The sequence below is a fragment of the Oncorhynchus gorbuscha genome, linkage group LG08 (assembly GCF_021184085.1).
Source record: "Oncorhynchus gorbuscha isolate QuinsamMale2020 ecotype Even-year linkage group LG08, OgorEven_v1.0, whole genome shotgun sequence".
In the NCBI taxonomy this organism is placed as follows: Eukaryota; Metazoa; Chordata; class Actinopteri; order Salmoniformes; family Salmonidae; genus Oncorhynchus; species Oncorhynchus gorbuscha.
In genome coordinates, this window is record NC_060180.1 from 17,295,557 (window position 1) to 17,313,080 (window position 17,524).

The 17,524-nt window shown below is 43.2% G+C and overlaps 1 protein-coding gene across 1 annotated transcript; it reads right to left on the reverse strand.

Moving 5' to 3' along the window:
- Window positions 1-246: 246 nt before the first annotated feature.
- On the reverse strand, window positions 247-17,225 carry asrgl1 (asparaginase and isoaspartyl peptidase 1). The gene is made up of 7 exons (XM_046358672.1): window positions 16,438-17,225; window positions 15,487-15,675; window positions 9,749-9,891; window positions 9,190-9,344; window positions 8,902-9,023; window positions 845-955; window positions 247-716 (listed from the first exon to the last, which is right to left on the reverse strand). The coding sequence occupies exons 2-7, from the start codon at window positions 15,671-15,673 to the stop codon at window positions 502-504; spliced, it is 933 nt and encodes a 310-aa protein (XP_046214628.1). The 5' UTR covers window positions 15,674-15,675; window positions 16,438-17,225; the 3' UTR covers window positions 247-501.
- Between the last annotated feature and the right edge of the window lie 299 nt (window positions 17,226-17,524).

Below are 17,524 nucleotides of genomic sequence, written 5' to 3' on the forward strand. Positions count from 1 at the left end.
AAACCAACCAAAGCAAATTGATGTAAAATAACCGTTAGACAATATCTTGATGTTCTGCACCATCTAGTGGAGTAAACCGAGTGGCACATGACCTTTGCCAGCAGGCCACAGTACACGTAAGGGACACACACTCCATGTGTCATCTTTGTGTGTAACTCTCTGCTAGTATTTATGCATGTCATGACCAACCATGGTTGTTAAGGACTCCAAATGAGGCACTGAAAACCCCTCAGAAAGGACAGCCTGTTTGTTTTTAAAACACGCTTTATTCCTTCATAGTTACATTTGGCAGTTGATCAACACTTTCCAAATACTGGCTCTAGATATGAGCATTGATCTGAGGATTAGACAAAATGGAAATAATACTGATTGCTAAAAACACAGTTATGGTAAGAGTCTAGTGGATTCAATTCAGTGTGTTCTATGGATTGTTTACCTATGCTTGTTAGTAGGGTTTCTTTTAGACTCTCTCTCAACACATACGTGGACGTGAAGTGTGTGTTAGTAGGGGTCGTCTATGTTCTTTGTGAAGTGTTCTCCAGTGTACAGGCCATAGTGGAGTGTTTGTTGCTGGGCTGCAGCCCAGGCCATCTGCGAGCTGCTGAAGCGAACAGACCATTCACCCTGGGGGTCTACCACCACCACTCCCCCCAGACCTCCCACCCTGTCCTTCATATAGGCCAGGGCCTCGTCTGCTGCTGCCTCCGCGCTGCGCCCTGCAGGGGACACACCAGGGAGGGAGGATAAATGGATGGATTGATGCATGGATGAGGTTATAAATGGATGGAGTTACTGAAGATTGACATGCAATCAATCTTTTTTTTTCATAAATCGTGTGTGTTACCTTGCTCCATGTGGAACAGGATGAGTCTAGCCAGAGTGACCTTCATGATGGCTTCACCCTCGCCCGTCGGGGACACTGCTCCAACCCTGTTATCAGCATAACCCCCACACCCTGAAACACATACACACTGCTTTTCACACACTATAAGAGGGAAACATCTGCTACATGTATTGACTTTCATGTGGTCTTAAAGCCTGTTGGAATACTTGAAAAATCAGTCTTCCGTAATGAATTACCAATCTGACAACTGGATTAGTAGAAGTGGTGTGGAAACCTTTTCTAGCCTTGATAGCGTGGCATAGCTGTAACATACCTGGTTGTCTGAGGGTGCAGTTTCCACTTTGAGCCACTGGATGGCGAGGTAAACAATAGAATAGACTACATTTACAGAATGCTCTTTACAGGTACCAAAAAGAAAAGTTTTAAACAAACAGAGTATAAAAAAAATGCCCAACACCTTTAAGGGTATTTTCTTGACAAGCCAGTCAGACCGTAACCTTTTTTGGTGCTCTCCCCTTGGGTGTCAGGTGAGTTTCCAAAAAAGAGAGGGGAAAAAAACGTAATATGGAAAAATATTGTATCTATATGGAAAATACATTGGATTTGAAAAACGTAATCGACAAACTGTTTTGAGAAAATTTAAATTTCAACTACAGACTTATGATACCAATTTTCAACATAGACAAACCTTGTACAAAATGTTGAATTTGACCGTTGAAACAATGTCAGATCTTCAACATTATACACACCATTAGAATAAAACAAAAAAACAACAGTAGGCTGGGCAGCACGTCCTACTGAAGAGTTGATCTACAACTATTCATTTGCTATCCTATCTAGGGTTTTAACCAAGCCCGGCTTAGCTTTTATATTTGTAACTGACTACTACCAATGTGCCATCAGTGAGAATAATTATTGAGAGATGAACTGCAACAGTACATCATCAATGATGGTTATTTAGGCCTACATAGCATCTGCAAAGTCATCAACAGCTATTGTTTCAATTCAACCCAGGGTTCAGCTATCAATAGACAACAAATTACCAAAGCTTGAAACCCTAGGCCTGATTTCTAATGTAATCTTCAAGGTAATAATTAGATGTTGGATTTACATCAACATCTCATCCAAAAATCCAAGTTAAAGAATAGGACTAAATCAAATTAAACTTTATTTAAAAGGGAATTTAAAGTTTGATTAGATTATGTCCTATTCTTTAACTTTGGTTTTGGTTGAGTGTAACGGTTGTTGTCTGGAGATAGAGAGGACCAAAGCGCAGCGTGGTTAGTGTTCATCTTTTTAATGGAAAACTGAACACTTCAAAAATACAAAACAGCAAAGTGGCAACCCGAAAGAGTTATATCTGGTGCAGACACACAAAGACTGAACACAACCACCCACAAACGCAAACAGAAAACAGGCTACCTAAATATGGTTCCCAATCAGAGACAATGACGAACACCTGCCTCTGATTGAGAACCATATCAGGCCAAACAAGAAACCCAACCTAGAAACACAAAACATAGAATACCCACCAAACTCACATCCTGACCAACTAAAACAAAGAAATAACACAAGAACTAGGGTCAGAAGGGGACATTGAGATGGAGATGTGAATCCAACATATCAATTATTCATTTGTAGACAAACTGGAATTAAAGCCAGACTAAAATCAGTGGCACAAAATATATACACTGCTCAAAAAAATAAAGGGAACACTAAAATAACACATCCTAGATCTGAATGAATGAAATATTTTTATTAAATACTTTTTTCTTTACATAGTTTAATGTGCTGACAACGCAATCACACAAAAATGATCAATGGAAATAAAATTTATGTGGAAAACCACACTACAGGCTGATCCAACTTTGATGTAATGTCCTTAAAACAAGTCAAAATGAGGCTCAGTAGTGTGTGTGGCCTCCACGTGCCTGTATGACCTCCCTACAATGCCTGGGCATGCACCTGATAAGGTGGCGGATGGTCTCCTGAGGGATCTCCTCCCAGACCTGGACTAAAGCATCCATGATAAAGCAAGACATGATGTCCCAGATGTGCTCAATTGTATTCAGGTCTGGGGAACGGGCAGGCCAGTCCATAGCATCAATGCCTTCCTCTTGCAGGAACTGCTGACACACTCCAGCCACATGAGATCTAGCATTGTCTTGCATTAGGAGGAACCCAGGGCCAACCGCACCAGCATATGGTCTCACAAGGGGTCTGAGGATCTCATCTCGGTACCTAATGGCAGTCAGGCTACCTCTGGCGAGCACATGGAGGGCTGTGCGGCCCCCAAACGAAATGCCCCCCCCCCCCACACCATGACTGACCCACTGCCAAACCGGTCATGATGGAGGATGTTACAGGCAGCAGAACGTTCTCCACGGCGTCTCCAGACTCTGTCACATGTGCTCAGTGTGAACCTGCTTTCATCTGTGAAGAGCATAGGGCGCCAGTGGCGAATTTGCCAATCTTGGTGTTCTCTGGCAAAAGCCATAACGGCTCTGACAGTGCTCCTCCTGCTCCTCCTTGCACAAAGGCGGAGGTAGCGGTCCTGCTGCTAGGTTGTTGCCCTCTTACGGCCTCCTCCACTTCTCCTGATGTACTGGCCTGTCTCCTGGTAGGGCCTCCATGCTCTGGACACTACGCTGACAGACACAGCAAACCTTCTTGCCACAGCTCGCATTGATGTGCCATCCTGGATGAGCTGCACTACCTGAGCCACTTGTGTGGGTTGTAGACTCCGTCCCATGCTACCACTAGACTGAATAATAATAATAATAATAATATATGCCATTTAGCAGACGCTTTTATCCAAAGCGACTTACAGTCATGTGTGCATACATTCTACGTATGGGTGGTCCCGGGGATCGAACCCACTACCCTGGCGTTACAAGCGCCATGCTCTACCAACTGAGCTACAGGACTGAAAGCACCGTCAACAATCAAAAGGGACCAAAACATCAGCCAGGAAGCATAGGAACTGAGAAGTGGTCAGTGGTCACCACCTGCAGAACCACTCTTTTATTGTGGGTGTCTTGCTAATTGCTTATAATTTCCACCTGTTGTCTATTCCATTTGCACAACAGCATGTGACATTTATTGTCAATCGGTGTTGCTTCCACAAGGGCCAAAGCTGGATTGTGAAAAAGTGCTTATACTCGAGTAACCTCCGTCAACTACTACATATCTTAGATGCCTCATCAGAAACAACAGCTCCTTGGCCTGCATTATCTCTCGATGCAGAAAAAGCTTTTAATAGACGAGAATGGTCATACAGTGCCTTCGGAAAGTATTCAGACCCCTTGACTTTTACACATTTTGTTATGTTTTTGACATTTTTGCAAATTTATTCAAAATAAAAACAGAAATACCTTATTTACATAAGTATTCAGCCCCTTTGCAATGAGACTCGAAATTGAACTCAGGTGCATCCTGTTTCCCTTGATCATCCTTGAGATGTTTCTTCAACTTGACTGAAGTCCACCTGTGGTAAATGTAATTTAATGGACATGATTTGGAAAGGCACACACCTGTCTATATAAGGTCCCACAGTTGACAGTGCATGTCAGAGCAAGAACCAAGCCATGAGGTGGAAGGAATTATCCATAGAGCTCAGAGACAGGATTGTGACGAGGCAAAGATCTGTCTGTAGCATTGAAGATCCCTAAGAACAGAGTGGCCTCCATCATTCTTAAATGGAAGAAGTTTGGAACCACCAAAACTCTTCCTAAAGCTGGCCGCCTGGCCAAACTGAGCAATCAGGGGAGAAGGGCCTTGGTCAGGGAGGTGACCAAGAACCTGATGGTAACTCTGACAGAGCTCTAGAGTTCCTTTGTGGAGATGAGAGAACCTTTAAGAAGGAAAAACATCTCTGGAGCACTCCATCAAATCAGGCCTTCATAGTAGAATGGCCAGACGGAAGCCACTCCTCAGTAAAAGGCACATGACAACCCGCTTGGAGCTTTCCAAAAGGCACATAATCACTCTCAGATCATGAGAAACAAGATTCTCTGGTCTGATAAAACCAAACATTGAACGTTTTGGCCTGAATGGCAAGCATCACATCTGGAAGAAACCTGGCACCATCCCTACGGTGGAGCATAGTGGCAGATTCATGCTGTGGGGATGTTTTTCAGTAGCAGGGACTGGGAGACTAGTCAGGATCGAGGCAAAGATGAACGGAGCAAAGTAGAGAGAGATCCGTGATGAAAAACTGCTCCAGAGCACTCATGACCTCAGACTGGGGCGAATGTTCACCTTCAAACAGTACAATGACCCTAAGCACACAGCCAAGACAATGCAGGAATGGCTTTGGGACAAGTCTCTGAATGTCCTTGAGTGGCCCAGACAGAGGCTGGAATTGAACCCAGACAGAGCCTGGAATTGAACCCAATCGAACATCTCTGGAGATACCTGAAATTAGTTGTGCAGCAACGCTCCACATCCAACCTGACAGAGCTTGAGAGGATCTGTAGAGAAGAATGGGAGAAACCCCAAATACAGGTGTACCAAGCATGTAGCGTCATACCCAAGAAGACTCGATGCCTTAATAGCTGCCAAAGGTGCTTCAACAAAGTACTAAGTAAAGGTTCTGAATACTTACGTAAATTAGATATTTCAGTTTGTTTTATTTTTTACAAATTAGCAAACATTTCTAAAAACCTGTTTTTGCTTCGTCGTTATGGGGTATTGTGTGTAGATTGATGGGGGGGGGTATGTCATCCATTTTAGAATAAGGCTGTAACGTAACAAAATGTGGAAAACGTCAAAAGGGGTATGAAAACTTTCTGAAGGCGCTGTATCTCTGGTCGGTCTTGGAACATATGGGAATTGGCGCCAATTTCATTAATATGATTCAAATAATATATGCCAATCCCTAGCCATAGTTCTAACAGGCAATATCCACTCTGCTCCTTTCAGAATCACTAGAAATAACAGACAAGGCGATCCAATGTCACCTGTGTTTATCGTATTATCCATGCAACCCCTGGCTGAGGCAATATGCCAAATTATAGGAAATAACACCAATTTCCATCAAATCTACTGATCACTTCATCTCATTGTACACGGATGATATTTTACTATATCTAGACAATGCATCTCAATCGCTTCCAAACGCATTGATGACCATAGATTAATTTGACAGATTTTGATGAAGCTGAATTTATCTAACCAAATCAGCACTAGTGCCTCTCAAGACCCAATGTAAGACTCCATCTCTACCAGTGGTGGTCAGTCACCTTATTTGTATTACAGCATATTGGATGACTCTCATTCATATTCCATTCACCCACTTCAATGTAACAGTGATAGGTTTAGGCTACTACATGATACTTGAATTTCCCCCTATTCCCATCATGAGGTTGCTACAACCTAGCCTATGAATAAAAGTTTACAACGTAGGTGCACACAGGTCGAGAGACACATTTGAGGTGACAGACAGTGACACATAGACAGTGTCATGCAATACCGCCTTGCACACTCTTGCCTGCATTGAGCTGATATAGGGTGTAATCATTAGTCCAACAGTTGCAAACAAGAGTTTACATGGACAAATTCAGGTATGTTTATCCCAGTTTTGTTCTGTACGCTTCAGTTTAAGAAACATTTCTCAGAATTGACGCAATGAATACACCCCTGATCACGCATAAACACCGTTCACTTTCATAGCAGCCACGTTGTATTCCTCCTCACATCTGTGCGCTCTCCTCTTCGAAACCTCTGCCCTTCGTTTGCAGACTTCAATGCACAACACATCAGCTGTACGTGACCAGGTGAAAAAAAAATCAAAGCCAAACCGCCACACACAGCCTACATCATTTTCACCATATTAGCGAAAGTAATGTCATAGCTAATAGAACTAATGCGTTAGTAAACCCGCTACAACCATGCAGTAATGTTACAGCATAACGTTCGTAAGTAGTTACACCGGTGGGCCCCGGTGGCAATAATATCAACAGCATGAATTGACTGGGAAGAGTTCCAGTGTTGTTGTAAAGTCATAGCCAGCGAGCTAACATGTTTGAGCAGGGTGTTTCAGTAGGCTAAACTAGACAGCTGCATTTGCTAGCTAAGTAAATGAAACTGAAAAAGAAATTCTTCATTTTGGAAGAAATACATTTGTTCAAAACTGTTCAACTGTTGTTGTTCTCTCTCTGAGTAAACTACTCAACATTTTATATACTGCAGTGCTAGCTAGCTGTAGCTTACGCTTTCAGTACTAGATTCATTCTCTGATCCTTTGATTGGGTGGACAACATGTCAATTCATACTGAAAGAGCTCTGATAGGCTGGAGGAAATCCTCTGGAAGTTGTCATAATTACTGTATAAGTATATGGAAGGGTGTGAGTACCATGAGCCTCCTCGGATTTTGAATTGAAGTCAATGTACCCAGAGCAGGACGAAAACTAGCTGTCCTCCGGCTACACCAAGGTGCTACCCTATAGAGTGCTGTTGAGGCTACTGTACACCTTATTTGCAAAAGTGTGTTTAAATCAATTATTATTTGATTTACAGTCAACACTCACTACTGAGTTCCAAACTGCCTCTGAAACAATGTCAGCACAAGAACTGTTCGCCGGGAGCTTCATGAAAATGGGTTTATTCATCTGGCAGCCTGACCTATGAATCTGGGTTTGGAGCCAAAGCCAGGAGAACGCTACCTGCCCCAATGCATAGTGCCAACTGTAAAGTTTGGTGGAGGAATAATGGTCTGGGGCTATTTTTCATGGTTCGTGCTAGGCCCCTTAGTTCCAGTGAAGGGAAATATTAATGCTACACAATATAATGACATTCTAGAAGAATCTGTGCTTCCAACTTTGTGGCAACAGTTTGGGAAAGGCCCTTTCCTGTTCCAGCATGACAATGCCGTAGTGCACAAAATGAGTTCCATACAGAAAAATGGTTTGTTGAGATCAGTGTGGAAGAACTTGACTGGCCTGCACAAGAGCCCTAAACTCAACCCCATCGAACACCTTTAGGATGAATTAGAACGCCAACTGCGGAGGAGGAGGCTATTATAGTAGCAATGCCCGTAATTTTGGAATGAGATGTTCGACGAGCAGTTGTCCACATACTTTTGGTCATGTAGTGAATATAAACAGCTTTTGGAAAGCACCATATTCTGACCTATCCATTAAAGTATGTTCGACATATCTAATTGAATCTGAACGACCCTTTAACTGGAATACAATATGGACAAATATGACCTTGGCATCCCATAATCCAAACCATCAATTTATCGATTTTAAGTTTGTTCACAGACTGTATTTAACACAGAGGAAACGTTTTATGATAAAATTGGCCCCAACTCCCAACTGTTCACTATGTTCCCTAAATCAGATATGCACATTTCCAGGAGAGTCCCTTGCAGTTAAATGCTTCTGGGGCAAAGTTACAAAATGTATTTCAAAGTGTATTATTTTATACTGTGTATTCAATGCTTTGCATCTAGTGTGTTACTTAACGATGATAGCCCCTTGAAACTCTCAATCTGAGAAGATTACTGCTGACAGGCAGCATTGCTGCAAAATCAACAGGCTCGTGGATGGGAAATGGGGGGTAAGTTGGGGATATCTTTGTTTTTTTTGTTTTTTTGTACTTTTAACCTCCCTGAGATTTTTTAAACCTTTGAATGTAATCTCAACTGCAATTCAGGTCATTTGGTGGTGCTATTATATGGAGTGCAGTGTTTAACCCCTGTTCTGTGTATGTGTGTAAATGTATGTGCATATGTTGTGTACGTACTGTAAGCCTGTGCCTCTGCACTTTTATGAAGCAATCTATGAGTGTGAGGTAGCAGTGTGTGTTGTTCAGAATGCTGGCTGTAATAATCTCCATTGTCAAATATTAACTAAGCAGGTCGTGAGTGAGTGGCTCCACACCACCACACATTCCTCCACGTCTCAGCGGTCAAGGTTCACCAAGCCACTCAGCTTTCTGGATCACTGTTAAAGTTGAAGGTCTCTTCCTCATTTCCCCACTCCTCTCTTTCTCTCTCCTACTTCCTCTCCACATCTCTTTACCTCATAAGACATAACATCAGATGTCTCACCGATACATGCTGTGTCCCCCACCCTGCCCTCCATCTTGTTCAGCATGCCACCGGTGGAGGTGGCACAGGCTATGTTCCCCTCTGCATCCACTGCCACCGCCCCTACCGTACCCATCTTCCCCCTGTGACAGACACAATTCAATTAAAAATGTCATTAACATCTATCATACCATGCTATGTTCAATCATGTCACACTATCATACATCTCATCATGTTACAATCCATTTCAATATCTACCTAATGTATTCAACTCTATGGTATGAAATATCATGTCATGCTTTATCTTACATCTGGCACTCCACCGGGTTGGCATCAGCTGCCAGGTTCTTCTTCCAGCGCATACGGGCATACTCTGTGATCAGTGATTCCTCTGGCACCTCGGGTACACCCATCGACCGGGCAAACTGACTGGCACCCTCTCCAGTCAGACACAGATGGCTCGTCTGCAATGGGGAACGGGCTCATTCAATGGGGAACAATGTTCAATATGTAGAGAATATACTGTACCTCACTTACTTACGCGTGAGAGAGCGCTGTGGGAAAGTGTGCCGGGTTTCAATAAACAGATGACGCAACACCTGACGGCACAACGCCTCTCCCCTATTTGACCTAGATAGTTTCTGTGTATGCATTGATATGTAGGCTACGTGTGCTTTTAGATAATAAAAAAACATTTTTTGATATAGTTCTGTCCTTGTCCATTAATATTCTGTATTGTCATTATCATGTTTCATGTGGACCCCAGGAAGAGTAGCTGCTGCTTTTGTAACAGCTAATGGAGATCCTAATAAAATACCAAACACCCTGAACTGTCTAAGCAAAGTGTGTGTGCCTGTGTGTACAGTACCTTGTCCATGACCAGTCTGGCCAGTTGGACAGGATTGGCCACTTTTCTGACCGCAGAAACAGCTCCGCTGGCCAGATATCTCCCATCCATCACGATGGCGTCCATCTCCACCTCTCCCTTAGCGTTCAACACCGAGCCTAACCCTGATGCATGCAGAGATACAAGAGGACACAGAGACATGTCTTCAGATTATGGCGCCGACGGAGATGGCAGCATCACGACGAGCTCTTCGGCAACTCTGCAGTATTTTGCTTGTTTATGTACTATCGTTTACTTTATTAGCTCAGGAATTGTTGTGAAATTACATACAGCCGGGGAGAACTGGATATTAGAGTGGCGGTAACTCACCAGAACTACCATCATTACGACCAAGACTTCCCTGGAGCAGATCCCATGATTATTCTCCCGAGAGCAATCAAACTTATTCCAGAGGCCACCCCAAAACAACGGAGAGGTACTTGAGGCGGTCTTCTAGTCCGACTCAGGATGCGTGCACACCATCCACCGCACCCGAGTATTTTACTCGCTAATGTCCAATCTCTGGATAATAAAATATGCAAACTGGAAACCACATATCCTGAGGATGCATTTATTGTAGCTGGGGATTTTAACAAAGCAAATATGAGGAAAAAGGCTCCCTAAATTCTATCAACATATTGTTTGCTGTACTCGCGCTGCTAAAACACTCGACCATTGCTATATTACCTTCCAGAATGCATATAAGGTCCTCCCCCGCCCTCCATTCGGCAAATCAGACCATGATTCCATCTTGCTCCTCCCCTCCTATAGGCAGAAAGTCAAACAGGAAGCACCCGTGGTGAGGCCTATTCAACGCTGGTCTGACCAATCTGAATCCACGCTTCAAGAATGTTTTGACCACGCAGACTGGGATATGTTCAGAGTAGCTTCAGAAAATAACATCTGCAAATATACCAATATGGTGAATGAGTTTTTCAAGAAGTGCATAGGAGATGTTGTATCCACTGTGACTATTAAAACCTACCCCAACCAGAAACTGTGGATAAATCGGAGCATTCGCGCAAAACTGCAAGCACGAACCACCACAAGAAGACTGGGAATATGGAAGAATACCCACAGTGTAGTTATTCCCTCCACAAAGCAATCAAGCAGGCTACACCTCGGTATAGGGACAAAGTTGAGTCCCGGTTCAACGGCTCAGACACGAGACGCATGTGGCAGGATCTACAGACAATCAAGGATTATAAAAGGAAAACCAGCCACGTCGCGGACACCAACGTCTTGCTTCCGGACAGGCTGAACACCTTCTTCGCTCGCTTTGAGGATAATACAGTGCCACCGACACGACCCGCTACCAAGAACTGTGGGTTCTCCTTAGGTGTGGCCGACATAAGACCTTTGAGCATGTTAACCCTCACAAGGCTGCCGGCCCAGATGGTATCCCTAGCCGTGTCCTCAGAGCATGCGCAGACCAGCTTGCTGTTGTGTTCACAGATATATTCAATCTCTCCCTATCCCCGTCTGTTGCCCCACATGCTTCAAGATGGCCACCATTGTCCCTATATCTAAGAAAGCAAAGGAAATTGAACTAAATGACTATCGCCCCATAGCACTCACCTCTGTCATGAAGTGCTTTGAGAGTCAAGGATCATATCACCTCCACCTTACCTATCACCCTAGAACCTCTTCAATTTCCTTACAGCCCCCAATAGATCCACAGATGATGCACAACACTGCACACTGCCCTGTCCTGTCTGGACAAGAGGCATACCTATGTAAGAATGCTGTTAATTGACTATAGCTAAGCATTCAACACCATAGTACCCTCCAAGCTCATCATCAAGCTCGAGGCTCTCGTTCTGAAGCCCGCACTGTGCAACTGGGTCCTGGACTTCCTGATGGGTCACCCCCAGATGGTGAAGGTAGGAAAAAACACCTCTTCGCTGATCCTCAACACCGGGGCCTCACAAGGGTGCGTGCTCAGCCCACTCCTGTACTCCCTGTCCACCCATGACTGCATGGCCAAGCACACCTCCAACTCAATCCTCAAGTTTGCAGATGAAGAAATGTGGCTTAACACCTAAAACACCCAATCTTATACAGATGCACAATTGAGAGCATCCTGTCGGGCTGTATCACAACCGCAAAGCTCTCCAGAGGGTGGTACGGTCTGCCCAATGCATTACCGGGGGCAAACTTCCCACCCTCCTGGACCCCTACAGTACCCGATGCTATAGGGTGGCCAAAAAGATCATCAAGGACATGAACCACCCGAGCCACTGCCTGTTTAACCCATTATCATCCAGAAGGCGAGGTCAGTACAGGTGCATCAAAGCTGGTACCGAGACTGAAAAACAGTTTCTATCTCAAGGCCATCAGATGGCTAAACAGCCATCACTAGCACATCAGGGACGGCTGCCTATAGACATAGATTAGGAATCACTGGACACTTTTAGAAATGGATCAATAGCCACTTTAATAATGTTCCGTATCTAGCATTACTCATCTCATATGTATAATCTACACTCCACACTATTCTACGGTATCTTAGTCACTTTTAAATTGTGTTTACATATTGTATCACCCATTTCATGTACTGTATTCTATACTCCACCACTGACGGTTAAACATCTCCAGCACATCAGAGGATGCTGCCTATAGACATAGAATAGGAATCATTGGCCACTAAGGAAATGAAACACTAGCCACTTTAATAATGTCTCTGTATCTTGCATTACTCATCTCATATATATAAACTGTACTCTTAGTCACTTTAATTGTTTGTAAATATTGCATCACCCAGCTCAGTGGGTGATGCAATATTCACCCAGCTCAGTTTTTCATAATTCCTGACATTTAACCGAAGTAAAAAATTCCCTGTTTTAGGTCAGTTAGGATCACCTATTGATTTTAAGAATGTGAAATGTCAGAATAATAGTAGAGAGATATTTATTTCAGATTTGATTTCTTTCATCACATTCCCAGTGGGTCATACGTTTACATACACTCAATTAGTATTTGGTAGCATTGCCTTTTAATTGTTTAACTTGGGTTGAACGTTTCGGGTAGCCTTCCACAAGCTTCCCACAATAAGTTGGGTGAATTTTGTGCCATTCCTCCTGGCAGAGCTGGTGTAACCGAGTCATGTTGGTAGGCCTCCTTGCTCGCACACGCTTTTTCAGGTCTGCCCACAAATTTTCTTTGGGATTAAGGTCAGGGCTTTGTGATGGCCACTCCAATACCTTGACTTTGATGTCCTTAAGCCATTTTGCCACAACTTTGGAAGTATGCTTGGGGTCATTGTCCATTTGGAAGACCCATTTGCAACCATGCTTTAACTTCCTGACTGATGTCTTCAGATGTTGCTTCAATATATACACATCATTTTCTTCCTCATGATGCCATCTAATTTTGTGAAGTGCACCAGTGATAAAATAATTTAAATGTTGAAAGACAATGATTAAATAATTCCACTCCGAAACCTTTTAACTGTATGAAATTGATTAGAATCATAAACTCCACACATCATCAGATTAGAATTTTAAATCGGAATTAGGTTAAACTATCTGTATAGTGGAATCTTGTATGTGGGGGCCGAAGAAAGATACCGAGAACAGTTAACCTGTGTATGAACCGACCTGGCTAGGCCTCTGAGGAACCTATGAGAGCATAGGGAGTATTTCTCAACGGTTTCCCTAACCTCGGGAATGGAACTGTCGGCTGGGCCGTGTTCCACAGTGGTGAGAACTATAGAGATAAAACTCACCTACTGTTTGTGTGGAAGTATGTGCATAGGATACATGCTGCTTGTGTGGAAGTATGTGCATAGGATACATGCTGTTTGTGTGGAAGTATGTGCATAGGATACATGCTGTTTGTGTGGAAGTATGTGCGCAGCTATAAAATGGATGTCTTTGTATAATGGACTTTAGTACAGTTTATTCAGAGAACGACATTTTTGCATAAACTGAGTCTTTGACTAATTATTATTAAACCCATGGTCTTACAGATCATGGGGATTGGTCAGAGCTATTGATTGTCAGTTATTATCATTGGAATTGAAAATTCTCGCGACAACAACTCCCTCCTGCAGCAAAGCACACCCACAACAAGACGCTACCATCCCCTGCTTCATGTTTGGGATGGTGTTCTTCGACTTGCAAGCCTCCCCCTTTTTCCTCCAAACATAATGATGGTCATTATGGCCAAAAGTTATATTTTTGTTTCATCAAACCAGAGGACATTTCTCCAAAAAGTACGATCTTTGTCCCCATGTGCAGTTGCAAACCGTAGTCTGGCTTTTTTAGGGCGGTTTTGGAGCAGTGGCTTCTTCCTTGTTGAGCGGCCATTCAGGTTATGTCGATATAGGACTCGTTTTACTGTGAATATAAATTATTTTCTAACCGTTTCCTCCAGCATCTTCACAAGGTCCTTTGCTGTTGGTCTGGAATTGATTTGCAGTTTTTGCAACAAAGCACATTCATCTCTAGGAGACAGAACACGTGAGCGGTATGACGGCTGCGTGGTCCCATGGTGTTTATACTTAGGTACTATTGTTTGTACAGATGAACGTGGTACCTTCAGGCGTTTGGAAATGGCTCCCAGGGATGAACCAGACTTGTGGACGTCTACAATTGTTTTTCTGAGGTCTTGGATGATTTCTTTTAGATTTTCCCATCATGTCAACCAAAGAGGCACTGAGTTTGAAGGTAGGCCTTGAAAAACATCCACAGGAACACCTCCAATTGACTCAAATTATGTCAATTAGCCTATCAGAAGCTTCTAAAGCCATGACATCATTTTCTGGAATTTCCCAAGCTGTTTAAAGGCACAGTCAACTTAGTGTATGTAAACATCTGACCCACTGGAATTGTGATACAGTGAATTATAAGTTAAATAATCTGTCTGTATACAATTGTTGGAAAAATTACTTGTGTCATGCAACTATAGTTTGTTAATAACAATACATTTGTGGAGTGGTTGAAAAATGAGTTTAAATGACTCCAACTTAAGTGCATGTAAACTTCCGAGTTCAATTGTATACTGTACTCTATACTATGCCACTATCTTCGTCCAATCCCGCTCTGACATGTGTTTATCTATTCTTTACTTAGATGTGTGTATTTTGAGTATATGTTGTGAAACTGCACTGTTGGAGCTAAAAGCACACACATTTTGCTACACCCACAATAACATCTGCTAAACACGTGTATGTTTATTTTAATTGTTACCTTTATTTAACTAGGCAAGTCAGTTAAGAACAAATTCTTATTTTCAATGAATGCCTAGGAACAGTGGGTTAACTGCCTGTTCAGGGGCAGGACGACAGATTTGTACCTTGTCACCTCGGGGATATGAACTTCCAACCTTTCGGTTACCAGTCCAACGCTCTAACCACTAGGCTACCCTGCCACCCCGGCATTTTATGTGACCAATAAAATGTGATATTCTTTATCAACCTTTCTTTATCCAGGTTAGTGTCATTGACAGTAAAATCTGGTAGCACTTCATTGCTGGTACAGTTTCTATTGGTGTTTACAACAACAACAAACAAGTACAAGATAAATGAATAATTATTTGGTAATTCCATGTTAATATTGCGTAATTATTACCATGGAACCATGTACCAAGTAAATATAGGTGGAGCTATTTACCTTATCTGACCCTATTGCTGATCTCAGAGGGGCCAGGTGTTTTTTCTCTGGCCATGTGACCAGGCTAGGAAAGACTCCAGGCCCTAGTCATGGGTGTGTGTTTACCTGCGTTGTAGTGGTGGTCATTCTCCAGCAGAGTGACGGCCTCCACCACAGCATCCATGGCACTGCCCTGCCCCTGGAGTTTGGAGTATCCCCCCCTGACTGCAACCTGGACCCCAGCACAAGACAGCTGCACACGCTCTTTAGGGATAAACCCCGCTCCCCCATGGACCACCAACACAGGCAACATGTCTGCCAGAGAGGCCCGGGAGAGAGAGAGATGGTAAGACAGGTAAAGCGATTTAAGGACCTTATACTAAAGAGGTTTAAAGAGGTTTGTGTTACACATGGGCTCATGGGGATGGCCACATAGTTTAAATATCAATCTTGAAATTGAGGTGTCCTGATTTACCCAGTGTCTAATATTAAGGACATTCTGGGTAGATGAACTAGTCACCACCAAAAAACCTGATTGGAACCATTGTTGGGTTAGAGCTGGGCGGGAACAAAAGCCAGCACTGTAGCTCATCACGACCAAGCGGTGGCCACTGGTGTACATCATACTCCTCATTGTGCCAGTTGTTTTGTTTGGTCAGGAAAAACTCCTGGCCCGTGCACACTTAATAATAGTTTCCATCCATTAGCATTGAAACGGCACTTACGTTTCATATTATAGTGTAGCCTACTCTATATAATTTAAACCAGTTGTCACCACAATTTGTGCAAAGGAATAATTGAATGCATCCGAAACGAATGAAGTGGGACTTTATGCTTAGACACGACCACAAATAAATAGCGCAATGGACACACATCGGAATGTATGTGAAAAATAACACTATTCGATGTTGACATAACACACATTTGTATACACACGGAGAGAATGTGCACTGATAATTTTTGCTGGGAAATATTTCTAGTGTTATATAAACTCTAGAAACATTTCCCAGCAAAAATGATCCGTGCACAAACATTATCAGTGCACATTCTCTCCATGTGTATAACCCCGTTTCTTACCAGATAATCGGTCAACGGTCAGTTCTCGACACCAGCGCTGTTATTAACATATGTACCAGTCTTCAGTCTTCAGTCAGCAGTACTTCCTCTTCTTCGATGAGGTTTAACGGCGGTTGGCAACCAATAAATGTTTCAACCCCGCCACCTCCTGGACTGGAGTAGAACTCCCTTATACTTAGCTTGAAAATATAAATAAACAAATACCCTACCATCTAACACTACACTCACAAACAAATAAAAATAACACCACCTACTCCACTATTGAAATATATTTAGTCCTAGGGTAGGCCAACAACCTGAAAGGATGGGACACCACCTACTCCACTATTGAAATATATTTAGTCCTAGGGTAGGCCAACAACCTGAAAGGATGGGACACCACCTACTTAACACACCCTGCAACTCTTCTGATGTCAAGACTCGCACACCCAAATACCTCTATGCAGCTGCCACCACAACCTCTATTTCCTGTGACTTACGTTCCATCCCTGGAGTACCGTTGATAACCATTGCTATAAATGCTAAAAATCCAATCTAACTGAAACATTTTTCACTTGTTGGCCTATCCCTCTGTACTGGTACAGATATACTGTACCCTTGACCCATCTTCCTCTACTTTCTTCACTGTCTCAGCATATGACAACTTCTGCACTGCTCTAACCCTGGAAACCTCAACCTGCCCCTCTCGCACAGGATATTTCTGATTCCCAGCCCAATGAGCTCCTCTACAATTAACACATACCACTACTTTCCCCAATGCTACACATTCCTTTGTCTCATGCCCTTCTGCACACCTAGGAACCCCCTCCTACACACTGCTGCTACATGCCCATAAGTTGAACACCTGTAACAACATAATGTGTTCGGCACAAAAGCTCGTACAGGACAACTTATATATCCTCCTAACATCACTTTGTCGGGCAAAGAATCAACATCAAAACAAAAAAAAACTGATATTGACTCTTCTGTTTCACCACTCACCCCTCCCTGCCTGCATCCCCCACCCTGTCTGCGTCCCCCACCCTGTCTGCGTCCCCACCCTGTCTGCGTCCCCCACCCTGTCTGCGTCACACCAAACGACGAGCAT

What these genes read in the sequence shown, in the direction of transcription:
- asrgl1 (XM_046358672.1), bottom strand. Translation starts at nt 15,673, where the DNA reads ATGTTGCCTGTGTTGGTGGTCCATGGGGGAGCGGGGTTTATCCCTAAA. An exon ending in AACCCGGTGGAGTGCCAGAT is followed by an intron (nt 9,024 to 9,189) that starts GTAAGATAAAGC and finishes TGTCTGTCACAG; the next exon opens with GGGGAAGATGGGTACGGTAG. An exon ending in CCTGTTCCACATGGAGCAAG is followed by an intron (nt 717 to 844) that starts GTAACACACACG and finishes TGTCCCCTGCAG; the next exon opens with GGCGCAGCGCGGAGGCAGCA.